This window comes from Hemitrygon akajei, chromosome 7 (genome assembly GCF_048418815.1).
Source record: "Hemitrygon akajei chromosome 7, sHemAka1.3, whole genome shotgun sequence".
NCBI lineage: Eukaryota > Metazoa > Chordata > Chondrichthyes > Myliobatiformes > Dasyatidae > Hemitrygon > Hemitrygon akajei.
In genome coordinates this window covers 17,012,123-17,033,904 of record NC_133130.1, presented here as the reverse complement: position 1 = coordinate 17,033,904, position 21,782 = coordinate 17,012,123, and the positions used below count along the sequence as shown (strand labels likewise).

Sequence of the window (21,782 nt, the reverse complement as noted above, 5' to 3'; positions counted from 1 at the left end):
CTTGTGAACCTCCTCTGGACCTTCTCCAATGCCAGTACATCTCTTCTAAGATGAAGAGCCCAAAACTGTACACAGACCTCTTGAAATGATTGCTAATATTCCATTTCCTTCGCACCACCGACTCAACCTGCAAGTTAACCTTTAGGGTGCTCTGCACAAGGACGCCCAAGTCCCTTCGCATCTCAAATGTTTGGATTTTTCCCCGTTCAGAAAATTGTCTGCACATTTAATCTACTACCAAACTTCATGACCATGTATTTTCCAACATTTTATTTCATTTGCCACTTTCTTGTCCATTCTCCTAATCTGTCCAAGTCCTTCTGCATCCTACTTGTTTCTTCAATATTACCTGCCCCTTCACCAATCTTTGTATCATTTGCAAACTTGGCAACAAAGCCATCTATTTCATCATCTAAATCATGTATATACAGCATAAAAAAGAAGTGGTCCAAACACCGACCCCTGCGGAACGTCACTAGTCATTGGCAGCCAACCAGAAAGGATCCTTTTATTCCCACTCACTCCCTCCTACCAATCAGCCAATGCTCTAACCATGTTGTTAACTTTCCTGTAATACCATGGGCTCTTAACTTGGTAAGCAGCCTCATGTGTCACACCTTGGTAAAGGCCTTCTGAAAGTCCGAATATACAACATCCACTGCACCTCCTTTATCTATCCTACTTGTAATCTACTCAAAGAATTCCAATAGGTTTGTCAGGCAGGATTTTCCCCTGAAGGAAATATGCTGACTTTGTCCTATCTTGTCCTGTACTCCATGTACTCCAATGCCTCATTTTTAACAATTGTTTCTAACATCTTCCCAACCACTGAGGTCAGGCTAACTGGTCTATGATTTCCTTTCTGCTGCCTTCCTCCTTTCTTAAGGAGTGGAGTGACATTTGCAATTTTCCACTTCCCTGGCACTATGCCAGAGTCCAATAATTTTTGAAAGATCATTTCTAATGCCACCACAATCTCTAACACTATCTCTTCCAGAACCCTAGGGTGCAGTTCATCTGGTCCAGGTGACTTAGGTTTCTCAGCTTTTTGAGCACCTTCTTCCTTGTATTAGTAACTGCACCCACTTCTCTTCCTTCACACACTGAAACATCTGGCACACTGTTAGTGGCTTCCACAGTGAAGACTGATGCAAAATACTCATTTAGTTCATCCGCCATCTCCTTGTCCCCCGTTATTATTTCTCCTGCCTCATTTTCTTGCAGTTCTATATCCACTCTCATTTCTCTTTTATTTTTAACATGCTTGAAAAAACTTTTACTGTCCTCTTCGATATTATTTGCTAGTTTGCTTTCATATTTCATCTTCTTTCTTTTAATGATTCTTTTAGTCTCTGTAGGTTTTTAAAACTGCCAAATCTTATATCTTCCTACTAATTTTTGCTTTGTTGTATGCTCTTCCTTTTGTTTTCACATTAGCTTCGACTTCCCTTGTAAGCCATGGTTAGACTATTTTGCCATTTGAGTATTTCAAAAGAACGTGTAACATTCCCATAGTTACCAGAGACCAGTCACTTAAGAACACAGGCTGCCCTTTTCACCGCAGGAGGCCACTTATGAGAGTTGCTTTGGAAACTAACAAGCAATAACTCTATTGATACTGCTTATGAGGAGTTTGACAGGACTTGAGGAACCAAGTTATAGAGAGGTGTTGGGCAGGTTAGCACTTATTCCTTGGAGTTGAGGAGAATGAGGAATCATCTCATATGGAAGGAGCTGCCAGAGGAAGTGGATATGGCAGAAGCATTAACGATATTTAAAAGGCACTTGGACAAATTCAGAATTCAAGATTGTCTGTCATTTCCAGTACACAAGTGTAAAGGGGAACAAAATAATTGTTACTCTGGATCCTATGTAGCACAAAAAAACACAATAAGATAAATTTACAGTATTTCTAAATATTTTTTAAATGGAGCGAAAATTCAAATATCTGGGGTGCAAAGGGACTTGGGAGTCCTCGCGCAGGATTCCCTAACAGTAATTTGCAGGTTGAATCAGTATTGAGGAAGGCACATACGATGTTGGCACTCTTTCCGAGAGGACTAGAATATAAAAGCAAGATTGTAATGTTGAGGCTTTATAAGGCACTGGTGAGTTCTCATTTGTAGGTATTGTGGCTCCGTTTGGGCACCTTATCTAAGAAAGGATGTGGTGGCATTGGCAAGGGTTAAAAGGAAGTTCATGAAAATGATTCCAAGCTTGAAAGGCTTGTCACATGAGGAGCGTTTGATAGCTCTGGGACTCTACTCACTGGAATTCAGAAGATTGAGGTTCCTGATTGAAACCTATCAAATGGTAAAAGGCCTCGATAGAGTGGATGTGATGGGGGAGTCTAAGACCAGAGGACACAACCTCAGAATAGAGGGGAGTCTTTTTTAGAATGGAGATGAGGAGAAACTTCTTTAGCCACAGAGTGATGGATCTGCAGAATTTTTTTTGCCACAGACGGCTGTGGAGGCCACTCATTGGGTATATTTAAGGCAGAGTTTGATAGATTCTTGATTAGTTAGGGCGTGAAGGCATATGGAGTGAAGACAGGAGATTGGGGCTGACAGGGTAAATGGATTAGCCATGAAGAAATGGCAGAGCAGACTCGGTGGGCAAAGTGGCCTAATTCTGCTCTTAGATCTTATGGTCTTATAATGTATACAATAATAACTTAAAAACACAATAAATATATTAGGATAGCTTATATACGTAGTGTGATTATATGTCCATAAAGTGATGCTAAGCGCAGGGGTGTCTGTATATAACTGACACTGACAGGAAATGATAAAGTAGTGATGGAGGGGAAGGGTTGTGGAGGGGTGGGTTAGTGGGTGGAGGTGTTGATCAGCCTTGCTACTTGAGGAAAGTAAGGGTTTGAGTCTGGAGGTCCTGGCGATAGATGCCTCATGGATGGGAAAGGTTAGAGGGATATGGCCCAAATGAAGCACATGGGACTAGCTAAAATGGCATCGTTGTCAGCATGGACCAGTCAAGACAAAGGAGTTGTATTTGACTCAAAGACTCTTTTGTGTAACAATTGAAGACCTCCTTTGGTCGTGTTCAATCATGGATATTTGTCCCAGCTGTCTACATAATATGTAAGCTTGTACACAAGCAAGGGCAGTAAAATGTAGACAGCAAACTGCAGCGGACTTTCCTTCTCCTACATGAGCTGCCAACCATGGTTGACGAGCCTCTTCTACCTGAAGCAACTGGTTTTTAGACACCAGTAACCCGCTATTGCCACTTCTTCTGTCAGTAGGAATGGTTCCACTGGGCTTAGTAGTTAAGCCACACATGAAGACCAGGAGCTGGACTTGATTGTCAGATGCTATTTGAGATGCACACCATGGAAGCATTTAGTGGGTAATGGGAGCTTATCCCCATTACCAATTCTGGCTACAATAACCTTAAGGAGAAATACTGATTAAACAATGTAACATCCACTAATAGTTGAAGCCTGTTTACCCATCCTGTGACTGTGGGACATCTTGATTCTCTACCAGGGGAAGATAACATTGAAATGTTGATATTAATTGGACTTAACCCCATTCATCATGAAACCACGGATGTATGGTTATTGTATCGAAAGATTTTGTGTATTTTCTACTTATGGACAAAATTGACATAGACATCTTTTGAGATGAAACCACAGTAACAGCCTGTATCTGCATATTATTCCAGTGTAAACACCAGCACTGGTTCAAAGTCAACTTTAGAGAATAGTGTGGAATGGCCTCTTCTGACCCAGTCAACTGCACCATCCAGAAATTCACCTATTTAACTTCAGCCTATTCAGAGGACAATTTACTATGGCCAATTAACCTACTAACCGGTAATTCTTTGCACTGTGGGAAGAAACTGGAGCACCTGGAGATAAACCGACATAGTTCATGGACAGAGCATACGAATTCCTTACAGACCATGTTGGAAATGAACTCTGTAATGATGTACTAACTGCTCCTCACCAGCCTTCCTTTAGTACATACTCTCAGTGGCCATTTTATTAGATTCACCTGTACACCTGCTCACTAATGCAAATATCAAATCAGCCAATCATGTGGCAGCAACTCAATGCATAAAAGCATGCCGACATGGTCAAGAGGTTCAGTTGTTCATACCAAACATCAGAATGGGGAAGAAATGTGATCTAAGTGACTTTGACCGTGGAATGATTGTTAGTGCCAGAGAGGATGGTTTGAGGTGCTCTGAAATTACTGATCTCCTGGGATTTTCACACACAGCTGTTCTAGAGTTTACAGAGAATGGAGTGAAAGACAAAAAAATACATCCAGTGTGTGGCTTTTCCATGGGTGTAAATACCTTGTTAATGAGAAGAATTGCCAAACTGGTTCAAACTGACAGGAAGGTGACAGTAACTCAAATAACCACATGTTACAACAGTGGTGTGAGGAAGGGCATCTCTGAACGCCCAACACATTGAACCTTGAAGTGGATGGGCTACAGCAGCAGAAGACCACACACATACACTCACTGGCCACTTTATTAGGTACCAAATATATATCGTCACCAAATATTTCAAATGTTTTATTTTTCATCCATAGGGTGTGGATGTCACTAACAATACCAATATTTATCATCTATCCTTAATTGTCCCTGGGCTAAGGCGGTGGTGAACAGTTGGTAGCTCCTAGTAGGACTTATGACTGACTGGATTAAAATGGCAAACGTCTTGCCCTTGAAAACATTAGTGATTCAGACCAGTTTTTTGAAAAGGCAACCAGTTTTACAAACATCCTTGATGGTCGATTTAAAAAAAAAAATTATTGCCGTATTTAACTTACCTTCCTGGCCTGGCGGGATCCAAACCCATGTCATCTGGTGTCTCAAAGTTCAAAGCAAATTTATTATCACGTATTTATATGTGACCATATACAACTCAGAAATTTGTTTTCTTGTGGGCATACATACTAAATCCAAGAAACACAATAGAATCAATGAAAGACCACACCCAGCAGAAGGACAAACAACCACTGTGCAAAAGATAACAAACTGTGTGAATGCACAAGAGAAAAAGAAGCAATAAATATTGAGAACATGTTGCAATGAGTCCTTGAACGTGAATCCATAGGTTGTGCGAACAGTTCTGTGATGGGGTGAGTGCAGTTGAGTGAAGCTAGCCCCGTTGGTTTAAGAGCCTGATGGCTGAGGGGTACTAACTGTTCCTGACCCTGATGCTGTGGGTCCTGACATTCCTGTCCCTTATTCCAGATGGCAGCAGTGAGAAAATAGCATAGCCTGGATGGTGGGAGTTTTTGCTGATGGATGTCGCTTTCCTGCGACAGTGCTCCAAGTAGATGTGGGAAGGGCATGATGGATGGCCAATATTGACCATTTTTTGGAAACATTTCTATTCAAGAGCATTTGTGTTTCCATACCAGGCCATGGTGCAACCAGTTAATATACTCTCCACCACACATCTATAGAAGTTTGTCAAAGTTTTAGATGACATACTGAATCTTTGCAAATTTCTGTGAAAGTAGATGCGTAATCATCCTCCTCTGTGAGTACCAGAAGGCACCGTTCAGGAGCATAAAGGATAGCAGACAATCTGCTGGTGGATCTCAGTGGGTGTCAAGAAATGTCCATTGGGGATTGTGATCATTTTGGCTTGAAACCTCACACTGCAGAATCACAAATGCATGCAATTTAAATGCATTCAAAGATTTGGAAGTAAATTAATTGGTAAACTATTGTCACATGTTCCAAGGTATGATTAATATCTTTGTTTTAGAACAAAGAGCATAGAACATAGAGGAGTCCAGCGCAGTACAGCCTGAATCATCCCAAGTAAAAAGGTCTTACATCTCCTCCATAGAACGACAGGCACACGTTCTTTCTTCACCTGCCTAGGAAGTGGCACCAGTCGCATAATGAAATTCCACAATGGTGTCCACCCAGAGTCAATTCTGGCTCCAACCTTGTTCAATCTATACTTGAGTGACCTCCCTGAGACCAAATCTGCTAAATCTGGATATGCTGATGACTGGGCCATAGCCTTGCAATTGAACGATGCCAAATCCATTGAAAAAACTTTATCCAAGATATCAACTCCCTATCCAAATACTTTCTCAAAGTGGTACCTAAATATGAATGTCAACAAAACAGTAACTTCCATATTTCATCTGCACAACCGACTAACCAAACTTAAACTTAATATCAAACTAAATGACAAACTGCTACCCAACAATCCACATCCAAGGTACTTAGGAGTCACACTAGATTGAACTCTCTCATACAAGATCCACCTTCAGAATGTTGCAAAGAAACTAAAATCCCGAGTGGCCATAATCAAGAAGGTAGCAGGAACCAAATGGGGTGCTTAGCCAGTCAGCATAGCAGTATGTTTCTCAGTTGCTGAGTATTGCACACCCACCTGGGAGAAAAGAGCTCACACCAACATCATCAGTACACAGCTCCATACCTCTATGAGAATAATCTCAGGAGCTCTAAAATCCACACCTGTCCATTGGCTCCCAACAGTGAGCGGAATAGCAACCCCAGGGATCTGTAGAAGAGCAGCTTCAGCAAATTCCAAAATATACCCAACAATATTCCAGTTGATAAACTCATCAAAAATGGTTCTCCAACTTCCCGACTCAATTCCCGAAAACCTTTCTACAACTTGAAAAACCTCGGCTCCTATGGCAAGTGCACTGAATGGAGCCAATTCTGGCACACCAACTCACCTCCTGGCAGAGATCTGATGATTGACCCCACCTTGCTCCTCCCAGGCTTTACTACAGCTACCAGAAAAAACAGGACAGCCGCAAGTAGACTGAGAAGTCGACATGCCAAACCAGCGCAAACACTACAGCGATGGGGTGCCTGACATACCCCAGCTTGCCCTGAGGCACCCTAACCCAGGATGTCCTCCACCTGGTCCAAACATGCCCTTTCACCAAGACCCGAGATGGCTTTGCTGTAGTCCATCGACACGGCCACGAGCTGGAGGAGTGGCTTGACAAAAACCAATGAGAAGTGTGAAGAGAAAAGCAACTGCCATATGAAACAAGAATAACAACTCTGGAAACATTTTGGCATATCTGCCATCGTGTTCTCTATTAATATGGGGGTAAGGATAAATAGATAGACTACTACCCCAGCTATTGAGTCATAGAGCCTATGGATACAGGCCTATTGGCCCAACCAGTCCATAGCAACCACATTATCCAGCCAGCTTGTCCCAGTCTCCTGTGTTCGGCCCATATTCCTCCAAGCCTTGCCCTTTCATGTACCCATGCAATTGCTTCTATTGTACCTACCTCAACCACTTCCTCTGGCAGATCATTCCATACACTTACCATCCTTTGTATGGAAAAGGTGTCCCTCCGGTTCCTTTTAAATCTTTCCCCTTTTGCATTAAACCTATTTCCCCTAGTTTTTGACTCCCTTAACACAGTGAAAAAACTGTCCTCCGTATCTCTCTCCTATAACTTTAGGTCACCCCTCGTTCTCCAACGTTCCGAGGGATAAAGACCTAGCTCGGCTAACCTCTCCCTATAACTTGGTCCCTCCCATTCTGGCAATGTCCTTGTAAATCTTCTCTGCCCTCTTTCCAGTTTAGCCACATCTTTCCTACAACAGGGTGACCAAAATGCTACACGGTATTCCAAGTGCCACCTGACCAAAGCTGCAATGTAAGTTGTATTGTTGCTCAAGAATGCGGAATAAAGCTGAAAAAGAACTGTGAACCTTCGCCAAGTGCCGCTGGATAATGTCCACCAACTACAATTACATACTGTATCAGTTAGAAAGTAACTGGGCATGTACTCACTGCAGATTAGAAGAACGAAGAATTGAAACCTATTGAATATTGAAAGGCATAGATACAGTGAATGTTGAGAGGATGCTTCCAATAGTGGGGGAGTCTAGGACCAGAGGGCACAGCCTCAGAATACAAGGACATCCATTTAGAACAGAGATGAGGAAACTTGTCTTTAGCTGGAGTGTGGAGACTCTGTGGAGTTCATTTCCAGGGACACAGTGGAGGTCAAGTCATTGTGTATATTTAAAGTGGGGGTTCTCAATTAGTATGGGTGTCAAAGGTTACAGGAGAGTGGGGTTGAGATAAATAATAAATCCTCCTGAATGACCCAATTCTGCTGCTGTGTCTTATGATCTTAAAAGTAAATGCGAAAAATGATTGCATCAAGCCAGTGTTGGGTGGAGGTCCAGTGGTATGAACAGAATGCAGTGTGGCTGTCTAGAGTCATGTTATTCAGTAACTGTTTCAGCCCACACATGGACTGGCTTCAGTGCTCGATGAATTAGTCATTTCATTATCACAAGCGTGTGTGCAGGAAAATATATTGTGCTCGCTTTATTCTGTTGCCATCCTGGGAAGATTTTCCCTGGTGTGACTGACTGTTGGACATTCACTTTGCCCTGCTGAGTGTGTTGCCAATGATTTATTCTGTGGAGGAACTCAGCAAAAGCAAAAAAAAAAAAATCATCCAGCCATTAGTAAAAATGCTGATGAAAGTGCTGGGTTGTTATACGGACAAATCCAATTCACTGAAGTCTTAGAGAAGAAACCTTCCGTCCTCCCTGATCTGGCCCACAGAGAGAGAAGATGGAGGAGATGGGAGAATGTCTGGGCTGGGTGGGGTCCTTAATTTGGCTTCTTTCCCAAGGCAGTGAGAAGTGTAGACAGAATCAGAATCAGTTTTATTATCACTGATATTGGGGAAGCAGTACAAGGCAAGACATAAAAATTATTAGAGGTTGCAAAAATAAATATTGCAAAAGAGGAATAGTGAGATAGTGCTCATGGGTTTCTGGACTGGTTCAGAAATCTAATGGAGAAGGGAAGAAGCTGTTCATAATAAATTGAGTGTGAGTCTTCAGGCTCCTCCTCATTTAGGCCAGTTACTGTCACTCCCTTGGGCACCATAATGATGGTGGATGTCCTGCAGCCTGCAGGGACAATGGATTGTTTCAAAGAAATCTTAAAGATGCCCATTAAGCCCTCTGTTGGCTGAACTGCACGGTTCCTCAGAACATGACCAGGTACGTTGTCCAGCCCCACAGCTTGGCGTGGATTTACCCTGGCTAGGATCCTCCTCACATCGGCTGCAGCCAGACCAGATGTCTGCCCCTTAGGGGGAGAGGGGACTGTCCCCCAATGTCAAAGTTCAAAGTACATATATGTCACCCTATATAACGCTGAGATTCATCCTCATGTGGGCATACTCAAAAAGTCTGTAGAATAGTAACTATAACAGGATTAATGAAAGATCAATGAGAGTGCAGAAGACAACAAACTGTGCAAATGCAAATATTAATAAATAGCAATAAATAATGAGAACATAAGATAATGAGATAAAGAGCCTTTGAAAGTGAGATCATTGGTTGTGGGAACATATCAAGTGAAGTTGAGTGAAGTTGTTCAATGCGTCAAATCCTGCATAGAAGGCATTCAGCCTATGGAATGGAGGTGTCACTGTCATTGACGTGCAGGGTAGACTTGTATTTGGTTATGATTATTATATACATTGCCATATGTCCCTGGGGCTACAAAGATGGTTGTGAATTTTCTCTGCATACTCCCGCTTTTCCTTCCTAATGGCATGAGGGAGCTCGGCTCCTGCTGGCCTCAAAGTCCTTTTATCCCCCAGTCTGAAGGCAGCATCCCTCTGCAGTGCACAAAGCCCCACAGTCAGCTATGGGTTCTGGTTTGCCGTGGCAGTGCAGTATTTAATCATGGTTAATGTCCTCAATGCACTTTCCTACATAGCCAGTCACCGATCCCGCATATCCGTCAATGCTGGCATGATGATCGGAGGCTGCCACCTTCCTGAATGTGCGCCAGTCCGTGCTTTTGAACCTGTCCTGCAGCACTGAGGTGGCAGCTTCTGGCTGGGTCCTGCCCTCACTGTAAACTAGTTTGACTTATTTAATCGGTGGTCTGCGTGCATCTGATTCCAATATCTTCTCTGGCATCAATCTTAGTGTCAAAAACTTGCCCCTCAGATCTCGTTTAAAACTCTTTCCTCTCATATTAAAACAGTCCTAGTTTTTTTGACTCACGGGGAGGAAGGTTCTGACTATTTACCTTATCAAGGTCTCTCCTATTCTTGAATCTAATAGGTCGTCCCTCAGCCTCCCTCACTCCAGGGAAAACAAACCCAGCCTCTCCAGTCTCTCTCGATAACTAAAGTCTTGTAAACCAGGTAACATCCCAGTGAATCTCCTCTGCTCTCCCTCCATTGTAATCACATCTTTTTCTCCAGTGGATACCGGAACTGAATGCTTTACTTCATATGCATTCCTAACCAGTGCTTTTGGTGAAGTTTTAACATAGCACAGTTTGGGCACATGATGTGTCGACCTCTATAAACCTAGTTCGTTGGCCAATCTAACCTTTCCCACTTACACAGCCCATAACCCTCCATTTTATGCTCATGCATGTGCCTATTTAACAATCTCTTAGACCCTGGTGTATCGGCCTCTACCACTACCATCAGCAGTGTGTTCCAGACACCAATCACTTTCTGTATAATAAAAAAAACTTACCTTTGATATCTCCCGTAAACTTTCCTCTACTCCATTAAATAGATGTCCCTTGGTGTTGGCATTGCCACCCTGGGAAAAAGGTGCTGGCTTTCTAGTCTGTTGACGACTGTTATGATTCTACCCTCTGTCTTAGGGCTTCCCAATCTTTTTATGTCTCGCACCCATACCATTAACAGCCTTTACTCTGGCTGTGCCCTCTGGTCCTAGACTCTCCCAATATTGGAAAACATTCTCTGCATATCCACTCTATCCAGGTCTTTCAATATTCAGTAGGTGTCCCCATCATATGCAGCTCCTTGTCAGAGACCGTCTGCAAATCCATGTAAACAACATCCACTGCCTCTCCTTTGTCTATTCTGCTTGCTTCCTCAAGGAATTCCAACAGTTTTGTCAGGCAAGATCTCTCCCCTTAAGGAAACCATGCTAACTTTAGCCTATTTTATTATGAGCTTCCAAGTTCTGAGGAAAGGATGAATAGTTTCAAGAAACTTTGTTTTTAGAAACTTTGTCCTTAATAATGGACTCTAAAATCTTATCGACCACTGATATCAGGCCAGTTAATGTCCTGTCTTTTGCCTCCCCCACCCCTTAATGAATGAGTGATAGTGATTTTCCTGCCCTTTGGAAGTTTTCCTGACTTGAGTCCACAATTTCATCAGCTATCTACCCCCAGGTTAACCCTCATCCTTCTTCACTGCGAAGAGAAAAGCCCCAGCTCGCTCAACCCTTCCTCTCAAGTACGAGAGGTTGGACAGACTTGAATTATTTTCTCTGGAGTGGCAGAGACTAAGGCAGATCTGATAGAGGTTTATAAGATTACGAGCTATCCATAAGGCCAAAGAGCAGAGCACAGTCACTTGGGTAATAATATCCTCCAAACTAAGCCCATGAAAATGTGAATCATCTCATTACAAAGCTGTTAATCAGAGGAAGCTGTGAGCTGATTGCTAATATTGCAACAGTGATTTTGGCAAATATTTATTCAGCTGTGAGATGCTTCAGAGTACCCCGAGTTTGTGAAAGCTAGTAGAGATGAGCCAGGGCACTGAGCTCCTTGGTCTTACTGACGTTAGGTGCAAGGTTGTCACAACGGCAACCTTGCACTCAGCAGCAGGAAGATGAAGGAGTTGATTGTAGACTTCAGGAAGGGGCAGTCGAGGGAACACACACTAGTCCTCATCAAGGGGCCAGAAGTGGAAAGGGTGAACAGTTTCAAGTTCCTAGGTGTGAACATCTCTGAAGATCTATTCTGGGCCAAGCATGTTGCTGCAATTATGAATAAGGAATGCCAACAACTATATGTCATTAAAGGTTTGAGGGGATTTGGTATGTCACCAAGGAGTTGAGCACATTTCTAGAGATGTACCGTGGAGATCAATCTGACTGGTTGCATCACCAGTCTGGTATGGAAGGGCCACTGCACAGGATCGGAAAAAGCTGCAGAGGGTTGTAAACTTGGCAAGCTCCAACATCATGGGTACATCATAGCCTAACTTCCCTTACGGACATCTGCAAAAAGGTGATAGGAGGGGGGGGAGGGAGAGGGAGAGAGGGAGAGGGAGGGAGAGAGAGGGAGAGGGAGGGAGAGAGAGAGAGGGAGGGAGAGAGGGAGAGAGAGGGAGGGAGAGGGAGAGAGAGAGAGGGAGGGGGAGAGAGAGAGGGGGGGAGAGAGAGGGAGGGGGAGAGAGAGAGGGAGGGAGAGAGAGGGAGAGAGAGGGAGGGAGAGGGAGGGAGAGGGAGGGAGAGGGGAGAAAGAGGGAGGGAGAGAGAGAGGGAGGGAGGGGGAGAGGGAGAGAGAGAGAGGGAGGGGGAGAGAGAGAGGGAGGGAGAGGGAGGGAGGAAGAGGGAGAGGGAGGGAGAGGGGAGAAAGAGGGAGGGAGAGAGAGAGGGAGGGAGGGGGAGAGAGAGGGAGGGAGAGGGAGGGAGGGGAGAGAGAGAGGGAGGGGGAGAGGGAGGGGGAGGAAGAGGGAGAGAGAGAGAGGGAGGGAGGGAGAGGGAAGAGAGAGGGAGGGGGAGGGAGGGGAGAGAGAGAGGGAGGGGGAGGAAGAGGGAGAGAGAGAGAGGGAGGGAGGGAGAGGGAAGAGAGAGGGAGGGGGAGGGAGGGGTAGAGAGAGAGGGAGAGAAAGAGAGAGGGAGGGAGATCGTTAAGCACCCCCATACTCCCATAACCCAGGACATGCCCTCCAGTTATTGCCACCATTAGGGAGGAAGACCAGGAGCCTGAAGACACGTACTCAATGTTTCAGGAAGAGCTTCTTCCCCTCTGCCATCAGATTTCTAAATGGTCCATGGACGCCTAAACATTAACTCTCTGCTTTTGTTCTTTATCAGTACATAATTAATTATTTAATATATATATATTTCTCTCATTGTAATTTATAGTATATTTTGTGTATTGCTGCTACAAGACAACAAATTCCATGACATAGATCTTTGACCAGTGGCCAATCAGGACATCTGAAGTTTGGAGAGGAGGGAACTTCAAACAGGTTCACTTCCTGAGGGTAAAACGCGGGAGCAGGTTGCAGTACCGTAATAGAGCTTTGACCAGTGATGAATCAGCTTCTGGGATTGATTAGTAAGAGCAAATTAAAGGAAGGCGGGGCAAGTGCAGCAACCATCGTCTGACTGGACATAAAGTGGTGATCTTGAGGCTGTTGCTCTTTGAGGCTTCACTCAGAGAAAGCAAAAAAAAGCTTTTTCCTTCTCTTCTTTATATCTGCGCAACTAGGACAGAAGAGATGACAGGCAGGGTAGTGCAATGGTCCTCTTGTGGGATGTGGGTAGGCAGGGAGACCTCGGGTATCTCTGACAATTACAACTGTGAGAAGTGCATCTGGCTGCAGCTTCTAACAAACTGCGTTAGGGAGTTGCATCTGGAACTGGATGATCTCCGTATCATTCGAGAGGCTAAATGGGTAATAGATAGGACATATAAAGAGCTAGTTACACCCAAGGTGCAGGACACAGGAAACTGTGAGGAAGGAGAAAGGGTTAAGGCCCCAGTGCCGAGTACCCTTGTGGCCATCCCCCTCAACGACTTCGGATACCGTCAGGAGAGATGACCTAAATGAGGAAATTCACAGTGATCAGATCTCTGGCACTGAGCCTGCCTCTGGGACTCGGAAGGGAAGTGGGTGTGAGAAACTTGCTGCAGTGTTAGGGGGTTTGTTGGTTAGGGAGATGGACAAGAGGTTCTGTGGGTGAGAATGAGTCCTGAGGATTCTTAAGTGGGAGGGTGAACAGCCAGAAGTTGTGGCTCATGTAGGTACCAATGACATGGGTAGGATGGAAGGTTTTGCATTGGGAGTTCAGGGAGTGAGGTGCTAAAGGCAGGATTTCCAGGGTTGTGATCTCAGGATTGCTACCCGTGCCATGTGCTAGTGAGGCCAGAACTAGGAAGATTATACAGTTTAATACGTGGCTGAGGAGTTGGTGTAGGAGGGAGGGCATCAGATTTTTGAGTCATTGGATTCTCTTCCAGAGAGGGTGGAACCTGTACAGAAGGGACGGTTTGCATCTGAACTAGCGGGGGACTGATATCCTGGTGGGAAGGTTGTCAATGCTGCATGGTGGGGTTTAAACTAGATTTGCAGGGGGATGGGAAACAGAGTGCCAGAACAGTTAGTGGAGAGGTTGTGGAGGCAGGTATTAGTAAGAGCTCAGACAAAGTTAGGAATGAAAAGTTTGAGCGAGGTTGAATTTATATTTCAATGCAAGAAATATCTTAGGAGAGGCAGATGATAATGCTGAAGATGTAGCTAGTTTACAAACAGGCAATATGTAGTGAGGGGAGGCTGCTGATTGGGCAAAATTGCAGTCAATTTTGGAGGATGAGTTGAAATGAGAAGGCAGACAGAATCGAAAAGGGTGAATACAGGACTGAAGGTGTTGTATCTGAATGTGTGCAGGATACCGAATAAGGTAGATGAACTTGCAGCACAGTTGCAGATAAGCAGGTATGATGTTCTAGGCATCACTGAATCATGGCTGAAAGATCATATCTGGGAGCTTAATGTCCAATGATATACGTTGTATTGAAGGATAAGCAGGAAGGCAGAGGGGGCAGCATTGCGCTGTTGGTAAAAAATTAGATCAAGTCATTAGAAAGAGGTGACAGAGGGTCGGAAGGTGTTGAATCATTGTAGGTAGAACTAAGGAACTGCAAGGGAACTGACGGGAGTTGTATACAGTCCCTCAAACAGTAGTAAGGATGTGGCCTACAAATTACAATGAGAGATAAAAAGTGCATGCCAAAAGGACAATGTTACGATAGTCATAGGGCACTTCAATATGCTGGATTCCAGGAGGGGGAATTTCTAGAGTGCCTATGAGATGGCTTTTCCGAGCAGCTCATAGGTTGAGGCCAGTGGGGGATCAGCTATTCGGGATTGGGTGTTGTGCAATGAACCAGAAATGATCAGACAGCTTAAGGTAAAATGAACCCTTTGGGGAGTGTGATCATAAAAAGATTGAATTCGCCCTGAAATGTGAGGAGAAGGTGAAATCATATGTGTCAGTATCACAGTGGAGCAAAGGGAAATACAGAGGGAGGAGAGAGGATTTGGCCAGAATTGATTGGAAAAGGACACTGGCAGGGATGATGGTAGTGCAGCAATGGCTGGAATTTCTGGAAACAATTTGGAAGGCATAGGATACACACATCCCAAAGAGGAAGAAGTACTCCAAAGGCAGGATTACACAACTATGGCTAACGAGAGAAGTCAAAGCCAACAAAAAGCCAAAGAGAGGGCATATAATACAGCAAAAATTAGTGTGAAGTTAGAGGATTGGGAAGCTTTCAAATACCAATTGAAGGCAACTAAAAATGTCATTAAGAAGGTAAAGATGGACTATGAAAGAAAGCTAGCCAATAATATTGAAGTGGATACCAAAAGTTTCTTCAGATACATAAAGTTTAAAAGAGAGATGAGTGTGAATATCAGACCACTGGAAAACACATGCTGGACAGATAGTAATGGGGGGGGGGGGGGGCAACAACATTCGGATTAATTGATTAAGAATTTTGCATCAGTCTTCACTGTGAAAGACACTAGCAGTATGGTGGAAGTTCCAGGTGTCAGAGGTCATGAAGTGTGTGAAGTTACCACAACTAGAGAGAAGTTTCTTGGGAAACTGAAAGGTCTAAAGGTAGATAAATTACCTGGACCAGGTGGTGTACACCCTAGGGTTCTGAAAGAAGTGGCTGAAGAGATCATGGAGGCATTAGTAATGATCTTTCAAGATTCACTAGATTCTGGAATGGTTCTGGAAGACTGGATAAGTGAAAATGTCACTCCACTCTTCAAGAAGGGAGAGAGGCAGAAGAAAGGAAACTATAGGCCAGTGAGTCTGACCTCAGTAGATGGGAAGATGTTGGAGTCGATTATTAAGGATGAAGTCTCAGGGTATTTGGAGGCACATGATAAGCTGGTCCTTAGTCAGCATGGTTTCTCAAGGGAAGATCTTGCCTGACAAATCTGCTGGAATTCTTTGAAGAAATAACAAGGATAGACAAAGGAGAATTAGTTGATGTTATATACTTGGATTTTCAGAAGGCCTGTGGCACCTTGTCAAAGGCATGTAAGCCTGTTTAACAGGCTTTGAGTCCATGGTATTAAAAATTGTAGCATGGATAAAACAGTGGCTGATTGGCCGGAGGCTAAGTGTGGGAATAAAGGAAGTGTTTTCTGGCTGGCTGCTGGTGACTATTGGTGTTCCACAACTGTATGTCAATGACTTGAATGATGGAATTGATGGCTTTGTGGCAAAGTTTGCAGATGATATAAATATAGGAGGGGCAGGCAGTTTTGAGAAAGTTAGGCTATAGAAATATCTAGGCAGATTAGGAGAACGGGCAAAGAATTGGCAAATGGAATACAGTGTCCTGAAGTGTGTGGTCATCGACTTCAGCAGATGAAATGAAAAGGCTGACTGTTTTCTAAATGCAGAGAATATACTGAAAGCTGAGGTGCAGGGGAACTTGGGGGTCCTTCTGCAGGATTCCCTAAAGGCTAATTTGCAGAATAAGCCTGTGGCAAGGAAGGCATATGCAATGTTAGCATTCATTTCATGAGGACTAAAATAAAAATGCAAGGATGCAATGTTGAAACTTTATAAGGCACTGGCGAGGCCTCACTTGGAGTATTGTGAGCAGGTTCTCCAGATGCTCCTGTTTCCTCCCACAGTCCAAAGACATACCAGTTAATTGATCATAATATATTGTCCTGTGATTAGGCCAAGGTTAAACCAAGGGGTAACTGGGCCAGATGTGCCTATTCCGTGCCGGATCTCTACATTAAATAAAATACAAAATAAGAATCCTGATTCTGATTCTCTTCATTTCTGTGCATGGTGTGGATTCTCTGTGGCATAATTCTCATTAGAAGGGCTGTATCTTCAACAGTGCAGCACTTGTACGTCGCTGCATTGTTAAGCAACCAGGAGCTTGCGCTCAGGGCTCTGATGAGAGGCTTACATCTTTGAAGCCTTTGTGCAGCTGATGGAGATAGAGAGAATGAGACCCGCCTCACCGGGAGGATATTTTCACAGGTTTTCATACAAATCAGCGTCTTGTACATTTTCTCCCCACTCTCTCTCCCCCTATGTCTGTCTCTCCCTCTGTTTCTCCCACTATTTTTGTCTCTCTCCGCTCTCTCTCCCTCCCACTTTGTCTCTCCCTTCCCCCTCTCTCTACGCCCCTCTACCTCCATCTCTCCCTGTCTCTCTCCCCCCTCTCTCTCTCCCTCTCTCTCCCCTCTATCTTTCTCTCCATCTCTGTCTCCCTCTCCCTCTCTCCCCTCTCTCTTTCTCCCTCCCTGTCTCTCTCTCTGTCACTGCTTCTCTCCCCTCTCTCTCTCTGTTTCTTTGTCTGTCTGTCACCACCCCCTGTCTTTCTCTCTCTTTGTCACACACACACACACACACACACACACACACACACACACACACACACACACACACACACACACACACACACACACACACACACACACACACACCAGTCTGACAGCACCACCCTGCTGCTAGCTAAGTAATGTTTGTTTCTCCTTCCCTTTCAGCCTCCAAACTGCCTGCTACACCGACTATCGCACCTACCTGCTCATCCTTCAGATCGGCATGTCAAGGTAGGGCCAAGGATGGCATAGGCATGACCACAATGGTCAGTTTTAAAGTTTCAGTCTTTAACAGGATCAGTCTTTGACTGGTGCATTCTGTTCCATGTGCAAGTTCTTTACCAGAGTAACTAAACTTTACCAGCCACGAGTCTAATTTAAGCAGCACCTGCTGCCCTGAGCTAGGCCAGGAGAAAGGCCAATTAAGTATTGGTCACTTCCGGATGGTTTCCAGCAACCCTCATTGGGAGAAGGTCAGGAAATGAGCCAAAGATTTTCTGATTTGTTTCCTTTTGCACTGCACTCTCACTGGGTGAAAGGGGATGGTCCCACTGTGCTGTTTCATAGATAGATTCTATCAGGTTCGATGATTCATTTATTTCCTGGCTCTGGGAGTGTGGGGTTGATATTTTGTTCAGTGGATTCCCCGAGAGTTTGGGAGGGGAGCAAAAGAATGTGAGAATTAGAGAGAGAGAGAGAGTTAAAAAATGATAGGGAGAGAGAGAGACGGAGAGGAGAGAGAGATATATAGAGAGACAGAGAGGAGAGAGAGAGAGAAGAGAGAAGAAAGGATAGAGAATTTGAGGGAGAGACAGACAGCAAGACAGAGAAGATAGAGAGAAGGACAGAGTTTAAGTGAGTGTTTGAGAGAGAGACAGGATAAAGAGGAGAGTGACAGAGTTTGAGAGTGAGAGAGAAAAAGAGAGATATAGAGAAAGAGAGAGAGGGGAGAGAGAGACAGAGAGGGGGAGAGAGAGATAGAGAGAGGTAGATAGAGAGACAGAGGAGAGAGATAGAGAAGGGAGAAAGACAGATAGAGATAGAGAGACAGAGAGGAGAGAGAGAGAAGAGAGAAGAAAGGATAGAGAATTTGAGGGAGAGACAGAGAAAGCAAGACAGAGGATAGAGAGAAGGACAGAGTTTGAGTGAGAGTTTGAGGGAGAGACAGGATAAAGAGGAGAGAGACAGAGTTTGAGAGTGAGAGAGAGAAAGAGAGATAGAAAAAGAGACAGAGAAAGAGAGAAAGGCAGAAATATATTTACAAAGTGTAGGATGTAAATTTTCCTGGATTCATAGTCAATGATTTCTGGTTTTTCACAAATGGTGCCAAACCTTTCCCGTTCAAAGCTTGACTCTGTTCCCTCAGTTTGTGTGATGTTGACTTTTGTTTCCATGTTTCATTCATGCCGAGTGTTTGTTGCCGAACTTGAACTTCTGTATCAACAGAGCATTGGAAGGTTTTAGACATACCAATCAGGCTCTCTCTCAGGAGAAACAGCAAAATAAATATACATCATGTTTTGTTTTTGGACTCTTGGTTATTCAGAGAGAGCTTTCCTCATTGGAAAAAAACTTTGGGACGAGAATCATAAAATCAGGATTAAAATTCACTGAATTACAAAAGGAGGCCATTTGGCCCATATTACATCTGTTCGGTTTTTCCAAACAATCCATACCTTTTTCATCACAGCCTCTAATATGTTCTCTTCTCTAACTTAAGAACAAGGAAAATACATATTTATGTAACTGGGCAGACAACCCTGGGTTAATGGCGGGAGAGGCAAGTGTAAATTCCACCACATAGCTGATTTAAAATTCGGTCAATGAAGTTAAATCTAGAAATGTTAACATCTTTAAAGGTGGCTAATTAAAATATCCAACTGGTTTTCTTACCCTTTTATGGGAACTGACTTTCTAAGCCTGAGCTAGCTCCTATGTGACTCCAAAGTATTATTTGTCCTTCGATTAAAACTTAAGATATACACTCAGTGGCCACTTTATTTGATACTTCCTGTACCTATTAAAGTGGCCACTGTGTGTACGTTTGTAATCTGATGTTTGGTATGAACAACAACTGAACCATGTCTGCCACATGATTGGCTGATTAGATATTTGCATTAATGAGCAGGTGTACAGGTATATCTAATAAAGCAGCTATTGAGTCTAGCATGATACAGCACCATTCAGCCCACATTGTTGTACCAATCTTGTGGCAATTTATACTAAATTACGGTACCTTCTCCTGCCTATCAATCATATCCCTCCATTCCCTTCATATTCATGTGACTGTCTAAAAGCCTCTTAAACTCCACCAAACTGTGTTGTATTGTGAACAAAGTCAGCGGAGAAACATTGTAGTTAGTAGATATAGTAGTATTTTTTTCAACAAAAATGAGCAGCAGGCATCATATTGAGACACTCTTGGAGGAACAGGCTTCCCGCAGGACACACACACGCAAGAAACTCCAAACTCAGCAGGTTTAAGCTTCTCCCTCTCCTTCCGTGCCCCCCAGCCTCAAACACTCCCTATCTTCAGGCAGCCTGGGCATCCATCCCAGGAAATTGTCGTGTTAATTAAATTCCAAAGCACATTTTACCACAGCCACCTGCCTGCTTCCTGTTTCCCTTGCTTGATCCTCTTTAAGCAAACACTTGCAGGCATGCATCTCCAGGCAACGAGCTCCATACCCTTTCTTCTCCCGACAACTTGGCTGGGCCGAGGTGTCACACAAGAGTGCGAGAAAATAGGAACAGAAGTAAGCCACTTGGCCCCTCAAACATGCCCTCCCATTCAATATATTCAATCTATGCTGGTCCCAACTGGTCTGCTATGTCAGAATCCTCAAATCCTTGATCTTTCAAAACTTTATCTATCTCTGATTTGAATATATCCAGTGATTCATCCTTCTCCACTCCAGTGATTCACAAAATTGGTAACTTAGTTCATTGTTATCATACTGGGCCTAAGTAGAGTGATAGTTCAGCACAGAGTAGATGGACCAAAGGGCCTCTTTCTGAGCTGTAATAGATAGATAGATAGATAGATACTTTATTCATCCCCATGGAGAAATTCAACTTTTTTTTTCCAATGTCCCATACACTTGTTGTAGCAAAACTAATTACATACAATACTTAACTCAGTAAAAAATATGATATGCATCTAAATCACTATCTCAAAAAGCATTAATAATAGCTTTTAAAAAGTTCTTAAGTCCTGGCGGTTGAATTGTAAAGCCTAATGGCATTGGGGAGTATAGACCTCTTCATCCTGTCTGAGGAGCATTGCATCGATAGTAACCTGTCGCTGAAACTGCTTCTCTGTCTTTGGATGGTGCTAGGTAGAGGATGTTCAGAGTTATCCATAATTGACCGTAGCCTACTCAGCGCCCTTCGCTCAGCTACCGATGTTAAACCCTCCAGTACTTTGCCCACGACAGAGCCCGCCTTCCTTACCAGCTTATTAAGACGTGAGGCATCCCTCTTCTTAATGCTTCCTCCCCAACATGCCACCACAAAGAAGAGGGCGCTCTCCACAACTGACCTATAGAACATCTTCAGCATCTCACTACAGACATTGAATGACGCCAACCTTCTAAGGAAGTACAGTCGACTCTGTGCCTTCCTGCACAAGGCATCTGTGTTGGCAGTCCAGTCTAGCTTCTCGTCTAACTGTACTCCCAGATACTTGTAGGTCTTAACCTGCTCCACACATTCTCCATTAATGATCACTGGCTCCATATGAGGCCTAGATCTCCTAAAGTCCACCACTCTATGATGTACAGGAAAAACAAATATATACTGCGTGCCATCCATACAGATAATTTCAAACATGTGTACATTAAGGTACTACAAAAAATATTAAAAAACCAGAATGCAGACTATAGTGTTAGAGTAAGAGAGAGAGTGCAGTGCAGGCAGACAACAAGGTGCGAGGGTGACGATGAGGTCAATTGTGTGGCCAAACGTCCACCTTGTTTTAAAAGAGGATGATTCAATAGTCTTACTTACTTACTGTCCATTGCACCACTGGCTTTTAGCACAGCAATGAAGGTCCTCCATCTCTGATGGTGTTCAAGGCTTCCTTCATCGTGTCAGTAGCTTCCTCTCGGTTTTCACTGCTGTCAGTCATGCAAGTCCTGGGTGGAGACTCAGGAATACCATCGCACTCAGATCTTGAAGTATTCTTCACTACAATTTTGTTTTACCATTCACGGTTGTTAGCCCTGAGCTGAACACTCAAACCTGGAGAACCGGCGGACCACTCTTAGCCTTTGACCTGTTTGGCGTGGGTGACCCTGATGTAGGCCTCTGTTAGTCTCGATAGACCATGGATTTGCACCT

At 43.9% G+C, this 21,782-nt stretch overlaps 1 protein-coding gene across 5 annotated transcripts in view; it reads left to right on the top strand.

Moving 5' to 3' along the window:
• The window catches only part of adgrg6 (adhesion G protein-coupled receptor G6), a 161,718-nt gene that overhangs the window by 60,536 nt on the left and 79,400 nt on the right, over positions 1-21,782 (top strand). For all 5 annotated transcript variants that reach the window (XM_073050438.1, XM_073050437.1, XM_073050435.1 and 2 more), the window contains one exon: positions 17,607-17,672. In XM_073050438.1, coding sequence (XP_072906539.1) covers positions 17,607-17,672 — 66 coding nt within the window. The remainder of the gene's footprint in view (positions 1-17,606; positions 17,673-21,782) is intronic.